Raw genomic sequence first — 15,057 nt, forward strand, 5'->3', positions numbered from 1 at the left:
CTGAGGCCCATTGTCGTGCCATTCATTTGCCACCATCACCTCGTTACAGCATAATAATGCACAGCCCCATTTCGCAAGGATCTGTACACAATTCCTGGAAGCTGAAAATGTCCCAGTTCTCCCATGGCCTGCATACTCACCAGACATATCACCCATTGAGCATGTTTGGGATGCTCTGGATCGACGTGTATGACAGCTTGTTCCAGTTCCCGCCAATATCCAGCAACTTGGCACAGCCATTGAAGAGGAGTGGGACAACATTCCACAGGCCACAATCAACAGCCTGATCAACTCTATGCGAAGGAGATGTGTCGCGCTGCATCCGGCAAATGGTGGTCACACCAGATACTAACTGGTTTTCTGATCCACTCCCCTGCCTTTTTCTTAAGGTATCTGTGACCATCAGATGCATATCTGTATTCCAAGTCATGTGAATTCCATAGATTAGGGCCTAATATATTTATTTCAATTGACTGATTTCCTATTTATTTCAATAGACTGATTTCCTTATATGAACTGTAACTCAGTAAAATCGTGGAAATTGTTGCGTTTATATTTTTGTTCGGTGTAAAAAAAAAATTGCACTATCCCTTTAAACATTGATCAGCTTTGTGCATTGTTCAAAAGAACACTATAGTTTAGGGGGAATGTATCCCATTGATTACTGCTACTTGGTCACACATACAAAAACACAAAACTTGTAATGGTCCCACAACATTAAACTGTGTTTTCCGCACACCCAACCACCAACCCCCACTCACCCTATACCCCACCCCTTCTCCCCCACTCACCATAGTCAGCATCATAGAAGATGATGAACTTCTGCCAGCGCAGCTCAGTGACCAGGGTCAGCATGACGTCGTTGAGGCGTACGGGCGGGCGGGTGGCCAGGGTGTAGCTCTCCCCGTCAGGGCTTGGGTTGAGGTGGCAGGCGGTGCGAGGCGTGCCCTGGCCGTTTCTCTGGATAAACAGGTGGGGTATGTGCATGGCGTCGGTCAAGGACTGGAGGGCGTTGGCGGATGCACAGCCTGTAGACGTTACCAGAGCCAGAATGCCCTGGTTCATCAGCTCACAGGCTAAAGAGGGACAAGGATGAGAGAGGGACATGATGAGAAAACTTCAGACAATCCAATAAGACAGCAGAGAGCACGTGGAATCGGTACTAGTCAAATGAAAGTAGTGCGTTCTGTTTGTAGAAATAACAAAGATAGAGATAATAAAGATAGATAACAAAATGAAGATCAAACTGCTGGAGAAATGTGGAAGGGACTTATTGCTTCAGAAAGTATGTGAGGTGGAGGGGCAGAAGTTAAAGGGCAGGTCAGAGCAGGGCACAGCAGTGCAGGACATGGGTAGGGTAGGATACAGTAGGGAAAGGCAGGACATGGGCAGGGCAGAGAATAGTAGAGCAGGCCAGGGTATTGGCAGGGAACGAACTGAGAGCACATACAGCCATGGGCATTGGGACAACAACAGGAAGAGGATGGGTGAAAGGGCAGGTAGGGCCTGTAGAAAAGTAAACAAAACATCCCTTTAATATCACCAAAAAAATCACAAGTACTACAACAAGTTATGTAATAAATCCCTCTTTCCCTTTTGCACCCCCTCACCCCTCCCCACCCCCACCATCACCACCACCACAGAAACATGTCATCTCTGAAATCTGTGTCACCCAGATTAACATTCAAATCCATTTTTGTAATACTTGTAGTTTCTGACATAGTTGGTCCAGCCATCACTTCCTCCTGCTGTTTGTTTATGTGTGTGTGCTTTGGAGAAAATCTCAGTTAGATCCTTTAAAAAAAGTTGGGACGAATTACTGTTGGGACGAATTACTGAAAGTACAGTAAAATATTTATACAGTCTTAACATCTATAGCTCCACATCTACCCTGATAAGCTGTCCATTATAAGTAGTAGTAAATATTTTATGAATGTTGCACATTTGTCACTGAGCAGCTGGTTATGAAGTGTTATGAAGTATTGTGCTAGTTGTATGGGTTGTAAGTGAGCTTGGAGGCATTAAAACCTATAAATGTACATTTACCAGTGCTCAAAAACGTATGCCTGCCAAGTACACAAGTGGATGTCTTTGTTCAAAGATAAAGTAAAATTCACATTCGTAAATTGAAGAAGTTTGGTTAGAGTGTACGATCTGTAAATCTTCCAAACTTTACTGAATCTCACACTCTCACCTACACACATAAACTCATAGGAAACACCTACAGTATAACCCAACAGAAGTCAGAAGTCTAATTAATAGGGGACTCTGATTCAGTCTTAATTAGGCAGGAAACCTTCAGACAACCAGGCCTTGGGTTAATGAATACTTGCATCAATGAGTATAGTCAGTGCACCTGATCATTTCATGCGTAAAGGTACTGCTCTCTGCCCTATCAAATTTATAAATAACTGTCTGGTCAACTAAACAGGTCCTCTCCCTTGCAGGCAGATTTTACACAGAATTTCAGAGTCTAGTACCAACAGAAAATATACTGTGCAATCTAAAACTTCTGCAGCAAATTCCAGACCAGAGAAATTAGGAGCTTTATCTGTGGCTGACGGTAGAGCCATATCTGTGTAGAGTTACAATATATACATACCATATATAATCCTCTACCACTAATCTTACTTGAACATGAAAAACATGATCACCGCATTTGGAATTCAAGTCAACATTTCTCATATAGTCGACAGGCCTCTTTTATCCTTTATCTGAGCACAAACAAAGTGCTAATGGCATGCAACAGTAATTAAATGTGAGCCCACTGTTTGTTAAAAATCACCCAATTAAGTGTAATCTCTTTGAAATGCTTAGAGAGACTCGCAGCTCATAATGACGTGAAATCCAAAACAAAACCATTACAATGCACAAAGACCAGCCACTTTGAACAATACCGAAGGTTAAACAATGACGAATGAGTATAGAGCACGGAGTGTGGTTACACATTACAAAAGGGAGAAAGAAACTATAGCTGGACAAAAAATACAGCAGAAATCAGGAAGATCAGCTATCGAAATGTTGCTCTGATCCGCCAAGCAGCACACAAGGATGGGGGGGGGGGGTGGATGGAGTCATACTGGGACGCTGGCGTGGAGGGACTATTAATGTGACAAATGTGACATTTATCTGCCGACTCCCAGCACAGGACTACATTAAGCCATTGTAAATCAGGAGCACTGGGGCAACTAAAGAGCGTGATGAGGGGTTGAAAATAGAGAAGGGAGAGAGAGAGAGTGAGGAGAGAGAGAGAGAGAGAGACAATCGGGGAGATATAAATGGAAATTCAAGAAATGACAGGACCAAAAACAGCAGGAGTGTGAGAGAAGAAAATGAGAGAAACTGAGATATTGACGAGAGAGGGAGAGATGGACTTGACTACCAAACAAGCTACTTGGAGGCGTTTAGGCGATTGAGGGACCTATTTTCCCTAAGTCACCTTCACATTCGAATGAATCACCCATGACCTGAACCCTCAGCAGCTCAAAGTCCCTTTGTACTCCCCACTGGCTTGGCAATCACAAATTCAGTTGGACAGTTTAGTAGAGGAACTCAGTGGATGAAATTACAGCACCGAAAGTATAAAACAGCAAATGAACCCATTTAAGTGAATGGCTTTTCTACATTAATTGCGATTAATTATTAGAATATAAAATAAAATAAAATTATATTTGTCACATGCTTCGTAAACAACAGGTGTAGACTAACAGTGAAATGCTTACTTACGGGCCCTTCAAAACAATGCAGAGAGAAAAATTGAGAAATAATATACAAATAATAACACAAGGAATAAAGTAACGATAACTTGGCTATATACACGGGGTACCAGTATTGAGTCGATGTGCAGGGGTACGAGGTAATTGAGGTAGATACAGTGCCTTCAGAAAGTATTCACACCCCTTGACTTTTTCCACATTGTCACGACTTCTGCCGAGGCTGCCTCCCCTCCTTGTTCGGGCAGGTTTCGGCGTTCGGCGTCACCGGCTTACTAGCTACTGCCGATCCATTTATCATCACTCCATTTGTCTTGTCTTCAATCCTTATTCCCTCATTAGTCATTGTATAAGTGTTCCCTCTGCTTCCTTGTCTGTGTGGGTGATTGTTTATTGTGGAGGTTAGTGAAGCTCGGTGGAGCTCGTGTATTTTGTATCGACGGGAGTATTTTCCCGTGTGCCTTGTATATTCCAGTGCGCCTGTTTTGTGCCCTGGAGTGTGTTTGACGCATTTCTGCGTAAACCTGTATTTCAACCACAAAGACCAGGGAGGTTTTCTGATGCCTCGAATAGAAGGGCACCTATTGAGCAGCTGTAGACAAGAGTCACTTTACTCCTACCTACATGTACAAATTACCTCGACTAACCTGTACCGCCGCACATTGACACATGTTGTACCAGTACCCCCTGTATATAGTCTCGCTATTGTTATTTTACTGTGTTATTTATTTATCTATTTTTTACTTTAGTTTATTTAGTACATATTTTCTTAACTCTTCTTGAACTGCATTTATGGTTAAGGGCTTGTAATTAAGCATTTCACGGTAAGATCTACACCTGTTGTATTCGGCGCATGTGACAAATAACATTTGATTTGATTTGATTTTAATGGCTGGGATAGGAGAAAACTGAGTATGGATCAACAACATTTTAGTTACTCCACAATACCAACCTAAATGACAGAGTGAAAAGAAGGAAGCCTGTACAGAATACAAATATGCATCCTGTTTGCAATAAGGCACTAAAGTAAAACTGCAAAAAAATTGGCTAAGAAATTAACTTTGTGTCCTGAATATAAAGCATTATGTTTGGTGCAAATCCAACACAACAAATCACCGAGTACCACTCTTCATATTTTCAAGCAAGGTGGTGGCTGCATCATGTTATGGGTATGCTTGTCATCGGCAAGGACTAGGGAGTTTTTTAGGATAAAAAAAATTGAATAGAGCTAAGCACAGGCAAAATCCTAGAGGAAAACTTGGTTCAGTCTGCGTTCCAACAGATACTGGGAGACTAATTCACCTTTCAGCAGGACAAGAGTTGCTTGGCAAGACAACATTGCATGTTCCTGAGTGGCCTAGTTACAGTTTTGACTTAAATCGGCTTGAAAATCTATGGCAAGACTTGAAAATGGCTGTCTAGCAATGACCAACAATCAACTTGACAGTGCTTGAAAAAGTTTTTTAAAAGAATAACGTGCAAATATTGTACAATCCAGGTGTGTAAAGCTCTTAGAGACTTACCCAGAAAGACTCACAGCTGTTATCGATGCCAAAAGGTGCTTCTACAAAGTATTGACTCAGGGGTGTGAATACTTATGTAAATGAGATTTCTGTATTTCATTTTCAATTCATTTGAAAAAAAATCTAAAACATGTTTTCACTTTGTCAAATAAAATAAAATCAATTTTTATTTGTCACATGCGCCGAATACAACAGGTGTAGGTTGACCGTACCATGAAACGCTTACTCACAAACCCTTAACCAACAATGCAGTTAAGAAAATAGAGTTAAGAAAATATAAGTACAAAAATCAATAAGTAACACACTAAAATAACAATACCGAGGCTATATACAGGGGGTACCGGTACCGAGTCAATGTGTGAGGGTATGGGTTAGTCGAGGTAATTTGTACATGTAGGTAGGTGTAAAGTGAGTAGTGTAAAAACAAATGCAAACAGTCCGGGTGGCCATTTGATTAATTGTTCAGCATGGCTTGGGGAAAGAAACTGTTAAGGAGCCTTTTGGACCTACACTGGTACCGCTTGCCGTGCGGTAGCAGAGAGAACAGTCTATGACTTGGGTGACTGGAGTCTTTGACAATATTTTGGGCCTTCCTCTAACACCGCCTAGTATATAGGTCCTGGATGGCAGGAAGCTTGGCCCCAGTGATGTACTGGGCAGTACGCATTACCTTCTGTAGCGCCTTACGGTCGGATGCCGAGCAGTTGCCATACCAGGCGCTGATGCAACTGGTCAGGATGCTCTCGATGGTGCAGCTGTATAACTTTTTGAGGATCTGGGGACCCATGCCAAATCTTTTCAGTCTCCTGATGCGGAAGAGGTGTTGTCGTGCCCTCTTCACGACTGTCTTGGTGTGTTTCGACCATGATAGTTTGTTGGTGATATGGACACCAAGGAACTTGAAACTCTCGACCCGCTCCACTACAGCCGTGTCGGTGATAATGGGGGCCTGTTCAGCCCTCCTTTTCCTGTAGTCCACAATCATCTCCTTTGTCTTGATCACGTTGAGAGTGAGGTTGTTGTCCTGGCAAGCGGACCGCCACCGGACCCCGGCTCCCAGGTATCGTCTCGGGCAGAAAGAATGGCTGTCCACCCGAGATCTGCCCCTCTGGGGGGAGTCCCGCAAACTGTCCCCAGTTTCCCCATCTCCAAGATCATTAGCCCCTCTGCTGCTCGTCTTCTGTTGCCCCGTCCCCTCCGTATACATCCCACTTTTCATGTGTCTAGGATCAAACCCATGTCTCACAGCCCTTTGTCTCCTGTTAATGTACACTTGATATCATTTGATTGGTCAATGGTGGTTGGTTTTAGGTTGAACGGTTACACCTTCAGAGGATATATATGGAATTAAATGTCTTTGTTATCTCTCTATTCCTGTTTCCAGTCCATGGAGGAAAGTTGTATGATAAATTCTAATTTCCTAGGCCTCTGGCCTATTAAGCAACTCTTTGTTCACACTTTGTCTTCTAACTTAACCTTAGGATCTATATGCCTAGAAGTATGCTTTGTAACGCTTGTTAATGCTTTGTAACTTAAGCTTTATACCTTGTATGTGAAGCAATTCATTGTACAATGTTAATTAAATATCTGCCTTTAATATAGACAATTATCAGAACAATGGTTGCTTGTATATTTTAATTATCTTTATGGTGTCAGATAAACATAATGTTCTGTATACTCCTTAACAAAACATCAGGAAATGGAACCACATAGGGACAGAGCCATATGTCTACACTACTATACCCCTCCTATCTCCCCTTATGGAAAAACCTCATGAATTTCACGTGATCACATGTGAATTGTTCCAAAAACACATTTTAATGTGATCACATGTGAAGTTAATGTGATAACATGAAACTACACGTGAAAACGTGATCACATGTGAAGTGTTCCAAAAACACATACTTTCACATGATTTCACGTGAAATTTCACATGAAATCATGTGATTTTCCACATGTGAAATCATGTGTTTTTTCTGTAAGGGTCAGTGTAAAAAGAAGATGCTGTGTTCATTTTCTCCTGGAATATACGCTACACTAATATTTCAGTCCCATTACAGACAAGCCTCTCTCTAACAGGCAGAGTTTGACTCCTAAATGTTCTCACTAGAGTGGACGACCCTGTCATTCATATGCCGCGTGTATCTGACACTTCATGTCCATTCAACTGCAGGCCTTATTCCGGAACTCAGTTGGGGTTTCAACTTTCTGTTTAGAGTTAGAATAGTAGAATACACAATATGCAATTTTGAAATTTGGTTGTGCATCAGCAGTTTTTCTCTTCTTATGTCAGTCACTGACAGTCACTCAATTAGCCCATGTCAGCTAACATTGTTTAGATTGTAAGTTAGTCTTGCGGCCAGCTATCTAAACATGTAGTAATCATGGTCTAATTGCCGACCGGGTTCCCCCATTGATTTTGCTAGTCACTCTCAGTCAGGTTTCATATTAAAAACTGCAAACATTTCTCTCCACCCTATAGCAAAATTTGTAGAATGGCAGGAAATTAATGTCTCTCTCGGCCCCTTTGCAAAATGTGCAGAATTCCAGGAAATTAACTCTGAAACTTCACATTTTGCTTATGGCCCCCAAAAGGCTAGGGCTGACTGCATGTGTGGGTATGGGATGTGGGGATGCAGACCCGCGAGCCACTGCGGCCCCCCATGATGAGTTTCAGATTTTTTGTGGCCACCACCCCACCCCCATCAAAGTTGCCCATCCCTGTTTTAGGTACTATGGCAAGAGGTTTTCAGCATGGGTAGAAAACCTGGAAAAATGTAACCTCTTGTAGATTTGGATTTTGCATGGAAAGCAACAATGCATTTGTGTGTGGGGGTGAATTTGAAACGCACCTAATAAACACAGTGCAAGTCATTAGGCAGACACGATTACTGCCAAAACGCTGCATCACATTGTATTGACATTCAAATGAGCCCAAATCTGGAGTTTATAAACGGAAATCTTTTATGTTCCTAAAGCTCTTAATTTAAAACATTAAAAAGGCATCAATCTGGTAAATTAAAGGCTGTTTAATTAACAACAAAAATAATTTTGATGCAGACGTTTACCTGCAGATGTTACTGACACATCAAAGAACTTCTGGATGCACAGATTGTCAAATTATTATACACCCATGCGGTCACAGGGAACATTATATACAATTTCTGCAGAGCAATCCATTGCAATGAATGAGGTTATCATGCATGTGTACAGTCGTTATTGTAACAGAACTGAACAGATCTAATGCGCCACACCACTGCTGTGGTGAAATTATATAAATTGGGGCTGTCGTAAGAATTTAACACTGCAAATGAGTAGATCTCATTTAGTGTCTTTCTCTGTGAACTCAATACAGAGGATTCAAAGGGGAAGCCATCGCTAAGATAACCAGTGACTGCAGTAGTGTTAACACCATGCATTTTGTAACACTAGTACACTAGCTGTAAAACAGGCAGAATGTAGATAGAGATCATTATTGGTATATATTGTGACATGACCAATGAGACAGATTAACAGATTACAAGACCAGCCACACGGATTCCACATTTGCCCATGATCCTAACAGTAAACAGAAACCAATGTGATTTTCAAATATCTTCTGATGCATTGGTTATTCTATGGAAGGGTACACATAACCAATTACAATTAGACAATACACATTCTATATTTCCATAGATTTCCACCAGTATACTTCAGTAGGTATTGAATCCAAATCTTCTCTGATCATTCACTCCTTTTGACCGTGGTTTATCTGTGAAATACGAAATTCTGGTTATTATAGTGTCTGTAACACCATATGTATTAAAGGCTTGTTATCAAACACACCAAAATCTGAAGATACCACCCTGCCTGTGGTTAAGATAAACATCTTAAAATAAAATTTATCAGAAGAAAAACAGAGAGAACCCATCTCTGCATTCTGATTCAATGTGTCCTATCAATCACAAACTGTTGCCACCCACACACTCACACCAAACCATCAGTTTGTGCAGACTGACAATCATTAATCCGGTCAATCTATTAAAAGAGGATTCGTCACTCGCTAATATTCACACTAATTCCTCTGGGCCGTTGTGAGCTTGACAAATTGCAGTAGCATTGTTAAAGTAGCCAAACATAGCACACCATTGCACAACCACATGTCTGACAATGGCCTCTCAAACTGCATGAGAACCAGCCATCAGGATTCTAGGTAGGTATAGTACATTAGTTACTATGCTACCACACCCTGCTTTAGAACAGACAGATTGTAGAGGAACTGTAAGAAAGCTGTCCCTCCCTCAAGGACAGATTTTAATTCCCACTTATCAATCATGGTTGAGAGGTTCTGAGTGGGTTGGGCTGGAGCTGGGCTCCACATCTTGCCCGTTTGGGTCAAATGCTGACAGGCGCGGCTCAGTGAATCACTCTCCATCTGCTAATGTGACTGTCAGACACATCCCCCTCCAACTTATCACCGTCTCTACTCCACGCCCTGCTACTGGACTATCCCTTACAAAAATGTACCATGGTACTACTATGGTACTTTCACTTATACCATGTTATAGTCTGAATCATGGAAATGTACCATGGTTTTAGCCTTGAAGTATGATGGTATTACCATGGTACTGCCATTGTACCTAAATATTACCATGCTATGGCATCATTTATACCATGGGATAGATCTGAATAATGGAAATGTACCATGGTTTTAGCTTTGAAGTATGATGGTACTACCATGGTACAGGCATTGTACCTAATTTTTTAAAATGGTATTACTTCATGTATACCCTGGTATAGATCTGAATCATGGTACTGCCATGCACATAAATAATACCATGGTACTACGTCATTTATATAATGGTATAGATGTGGATCATGGAAAAACCATGGTTTTAACCTGCATTATACATTTCACCTTGGTAAAGCACAATTATGATAAATGGTACCATCTTTATTAATTGTGCGTTACCATGGTACAATAGCAGTATAATGCATCAAATAAATAAACCCCCCAAGGTCAAAAGACGTTGGTTGGTATTATATTGATGCATTTATATACTAGTTTGGGAAGGTTTCTGAGAAAGTCAGAGGCATTAGGCTACTATTGTTGGTCCTAGTTTGTCTGTAACATCAAATAAAAATAAAAATAGTTGCTGACATAAAGGGGTAATACTTTTTGTATTAATAGTACAGTTTTTTGCTCATGTTTGGGTTCCCTGTGTTGCCAACCACAAATGTGGGAGATTGGGAGAATGGGAGATATATGGTAGCCTAATCTTTGGCATTTTGTAGTCATTTATTTATCGTCAAGGGGTGTTGTGCTTGTTTTGGCCCGAGGGAGCCGCTTACTCTAGTGATTGCTTCACGCTCTCTCACTCTACAGTGACTCTAACGCTAGCCTGCCTAGTCAGTGAGTCAGTTGAATGAGCGAGCTAACTGAAGAGAGAAGCACCAGATGAACAAATTATTTTAAACCTTATCTTCATGGTAAGCAAGTTATAAAACATAGAATATGATATACCAAGTTAAGCGGAGTGTAATGATATTATTGTTGTTATTTTTTGATGACGTTTTGATTCATTTATAAAAGTCAGTTAGCATAGAAACTAATGTTGGCTAACGTTAGCTCCAGTCAAGCTAGCCTGTCGTAGTCATGGCGACAGAGGACTTCAACGAACGTTCACACATGTGTACTGTTCACCCACGACTGCGTGGCTTTGCTCGGCATCAATTCCATCATCAAGTTTGCTGATGACACCACCACAGTTGTAGACCTGATAACCAACAACGACGAGTCAGCCTATAGGGAGGAGGTAAGTGAACTGCCATTGTGGTGTCATGACAGAAACTTCTCCCTCAATGTCAGCAAAACAAAGGAGTTCATTGTTGACTTCAGGAAGCAGAGGAGGGAACATGCCCCGATCCACATCAATGGGACTATAGTAGAGTCATGAGTTTTAAGTTCCTCTGTGTCCACATCACCGGGGACTTGTCATGGACCAACAACACCACCACCCTTGTCAAGAGGGCGCAACAGCATCTCTACTTCCTAAGAAATTCAGCATGCCGCCCCGGGTCTTCTCCAAATACAACCGCTGCACCATTGAGAGCGTCCTGACCGGTTGCATCACGGCCTGGTACGGGAATTGTTCCGTCCACGACCGCAAGGCCCTCCAACGATTAATAAAACATGAAACTTGAAACAACTTGCTGTTGTTAGGGATATGTTTGGAATGACATTATGTAAATGTATTTATGAGATAAGATGATAATTAATATTAATAGTTTTTTACAAATTTAGAAATGTATACGAGTAGCCTAGTCAGTTGAATGAGAGAGAGAGACACAACTGAAATTGAAGAGAAAAGCACCAGATAAACTCATTATTTGAAACATTATGTTCAAGGTTTCAGACTCCATTCATTCTTATCACCATACCCTATCCAGGTCCCAAGGTTTAAGAGGGTACACTTCACTACTAAACCATGGGTTTTTCACTATGAGCTAAAGATGTTGGAGAGGGTACACTAGGCCTACGCGTTGCCATTGCAGAGCGAGTAGTCAATGTTGTATTATGTGAGTACCATAAATAACTACGTTTTTGGTCACTTTACGGGACAAATGGTGGGACACAGACCATCATGATAATACATTCTAAACAACTACCATGCTTTCATGTTTCTCTACATGCTGCTAGTATAAAACCATGGTATTTTTTCATTGTACTACCATGGTGCATTTTTGTACCATGGTAGTACAATAAAAATAATATCATGTTTTTTATGGTCACTCCCGTGGCAGGAAAATACCATGGTATTTGCACCAATACCATGGTCTTTTCCTGCCATGGTAGTGACCAAAAAAACATGATAGTACCATGTAATTTTTTTCATTGTACTACCATAGTACATTTTTGTAAGGTATACCAACCCACCTCCAGACTACAATAGTCCCATTATTGACCTGACCAAACTAGTATTTCAGAGTTTCCTCCAGGGATGAACTGTATTTACTCTCTGTTAAACAAGTCACGTAGAACCATGGTGTGGGAAACCATGACTCAGGGAAACAGTGTGCTGACCATATTAAGGGGGACGACGTCAAGAGGAGTTGAAAGAGCTGAATTATGTAGGTGGGAAATGTACCAGACGTGATAAATGTTGTCAGGGGACGTACACGACTGCCACAGCGCAGGACCCATGTAGAGGTCTCCACACTGCCTGAAGCCGCTTTATAGTGGTGTGTGATTGGCCAATTAGCCACACTAGGCCAATATAAAGAGAGTGTTAGAAGCTTGTAAGTAATAATATGAATGTGGGAGGAGAAAGAAGAAGAGGATGAGGAGAAGGAGGGTAAATGGGTATCTCCTCTATCATGGAGGCCCTTTGAAATGTAGTACTCCACGATCCTAGGCGATCCACTGCATTCGTTCAGAATGGTATGAATTCCGTTGTGAGATCTCATAAACTAACGGGTAATACAGTGACTAGCCTCAATGCTTTTAACCACATGTGACCTATATTGGGAACCACTTCTCTTTAAAAGCAAAACTAGGCTACATGTATAGTAGGCTTAGTTCTTACAGTTACCATGGGGTAGAAATCCTAATGGAGAAAAATAGTTATGGTTCAAACCTTTTGCAATAATGTTTTCTATTCCAAAATTAACCGTAAATCTAAAGTATCTTAAAAATAACAGCAATCTTTATGCAACTAGTTGGACCATCTACACATTGCATGCATTAATTCCAATGCAAGTTGTTTAGTGCTAAAATTAGACTCAAGATTGTTGGGAGCAAAGATTACAAGTTTTGCATGTGAAATACTTGATAACCTTTTCAGGACCCTAGGAAAGTTGTAGAGAGTGTTTTGCTGTCTTTAATGGTAGGATTACTGCATGCTAATATGCTGAAAGCCTCCTAAACACGGCTAATGAGGGGACCTTTGAGCTCTGGGTTCCCCTGTGGATGAATGAATACAGCTGATCTCAGTTGGCAAGCATTCCCTCAGCGAGGCAGTGACCTTAAGGCCAAATGACAACAGAGCCTGTGGGAAGAGAGTGGTCTCGCTAGTGGGTTAGCCTACCCACATTACACTCACTCACAGAGAGATAACTAGAGAGAGAGAGAGAGACAATATATGAGAGATTCAGAGAAGGATAAGAGGGGAGAGAGAAAGAGAGAGAACCTGATGAAAGATAATGAAAACTAGAGACAGAGGGGAAGGTAAAATACAATACTACACAGCACAGTGACACTATACAGAGTGCATTCGGAAGGTATTCGGACCCTTTCCCTTTTTACACATTTTGTTTTGTTACATACTTATTCTAAAATAGATTAAATAAAAAATGATCCTCATCAATCTACACACAATATGCAATAATGACAATGTGAAAAAAGGTTTGTAGAAATTTTTGCAAATGTATTTAAAATAAAAAAACTGAAATACCTTATTTACATACACTACCGTTAAAAAGTTTGGGTTCACATAGAAATGTCCTTGTTTTCGAAAGAAAAGCAATATTTTTGTCCATTAAAATAACATAACATTGATTAGAAATACAGTGTATACATTGCTAATGTTGTACAGTGGCTTGCGAAAGTATTCACCCCCTTGGCATTTTTCCTATTTTGTTGCTTTACAACCTGGAATTAAAATACATTTTGGAGTGGACTGTATCATTTGATTTACACAACATGCCTACCACTTTGAAGATGCAAAATAAAAACAATTGTGAAACAAACAAGAAATAAGACAAAAAAAACTGAAAACTTGAGCGTGCATAACTATTCACCCCCACCCAAAGTCAATACTTTGTAGAGCCACCTTTTGCAGCAATTACAGCTGCAAGTCTCTTGGGGTATGTCTCTATAAACTTGGCACATCTAGCCACTGGGATATTTGCCCATTCTTCAAGGCAAAACTGCACCAGCTCTTTCAAGTTGGATGGGTTCCACTGGTGTACAGCAATCTTTAAGTCATACCACAGATTCTCAATTGGATTGAGGTCTGGGCTTTGACTAGGCCATTCCAAGACATTTAAATGTTTCCCCTAACCACTCGAGTGTTGCTTTAGCAGTATGCTTAGGGTCATTGTCCTACTGGAAGGTGAACCTCCGTCCCAGTCTCAAATCTCTGGAAGACTGAAACAGGTTTCCCTCAAGAATTTCCCTGTATTTAGCGCCATCCATCATTCCTTCAATTCTGACCAGTTTCCCAGTCCCTGCCGATGAAAAACATCACCACAGCATGATGCTGCCACCACCATGCTTCACTGTGGGGATGGTGTTCTCGGGGTGATGAGAGGTGTTGGGTTTGCGACAGACATAGAGTTTTCCTTGATGGCCAAAAAGCTCAATTTGAGTCTCATCTGACCAGAGTACCTTCTTCCATATGTTTGGGGAGTCTCCCACATGCCTTTTGGCGAACACCAAACATGTTTGCTTATTTTTTTCTTTAAGCTTTTTTCTGGCCACTCTTCTGTAAAGCCCAGCTCTGTGGAGTGTACGGCTTAAAGTGGTCCTATGGACAGATACTCCAATCTCCGCTGTGGAGCTTTGCAACTCCTTCAGGGTTATCTTTGGTCTCTTTGTTGCCTCTCTGATTAATGCCCTCCTTGCCTTGTCTGTGAGTTTTGGTGGGCAGCCCTCTTGCAGTTTTGTTGTGGTTCCATTTTCTTTCCATTTTTTAATAATGGATTTAATGGTGCTCAAGCCTGATCTGTACTTCCCCACAACTTTGTCCCTGACCTGTTTGGAGAGCTCCTTGGTCTTCATGGTGCCACTTGCTTGGTGGTGCCGCTTGCTTAGTGGTGTTGCAGACTCTGAGGCCTTTCAG

General features: G+C 41.3%; 1 protein-coding gene across 2 annotated transcripts in view; it reads right to left on the reverse strand.

Annotated features, from left to right (window-relative positions):
- The window catches only part of LOC121553440 (glutamate receptor ionotropic, delta-1), a 396,191-nt gene that overhangs the window by 174,814 nt on the left and 206,320 nt on the right, over nucleotides 1-15,057 (reverse strand). Inside the window, exon 3 of one of the 2 annotated variants that reach the window (XM_041866540.2) lies at nucleotides 792-1,076. In XM_041866540.2, coding sequence (XP_041722474.1) covers nucleotides 792-1,076 — 285 coding nt within the window. Of the gene's footprint in view, nucleotides 1-791; nucleotides 1,077-15,057 lie in introns of those variants that run through there. The other variant, XM_041866541.1, reaches the window with a different exon arrangement.

Source organism: Coregonus clupeaformis, chromosome 37 (assembly GCF_020615455.1).
Source record: "Coregonus clupeaformis isolate EN_2021a chromosome 37, ASM2061545v1, whole genome shotgun sequence".
In the NCBI taxonomy this organism is placed as follows: domain Eukaryota; kingdom Metazoa; phylum Chordata; class Actinopteri; order Salmoniformes; family Salmonidae; genus Coregonus; species Coregonus clupeaformis.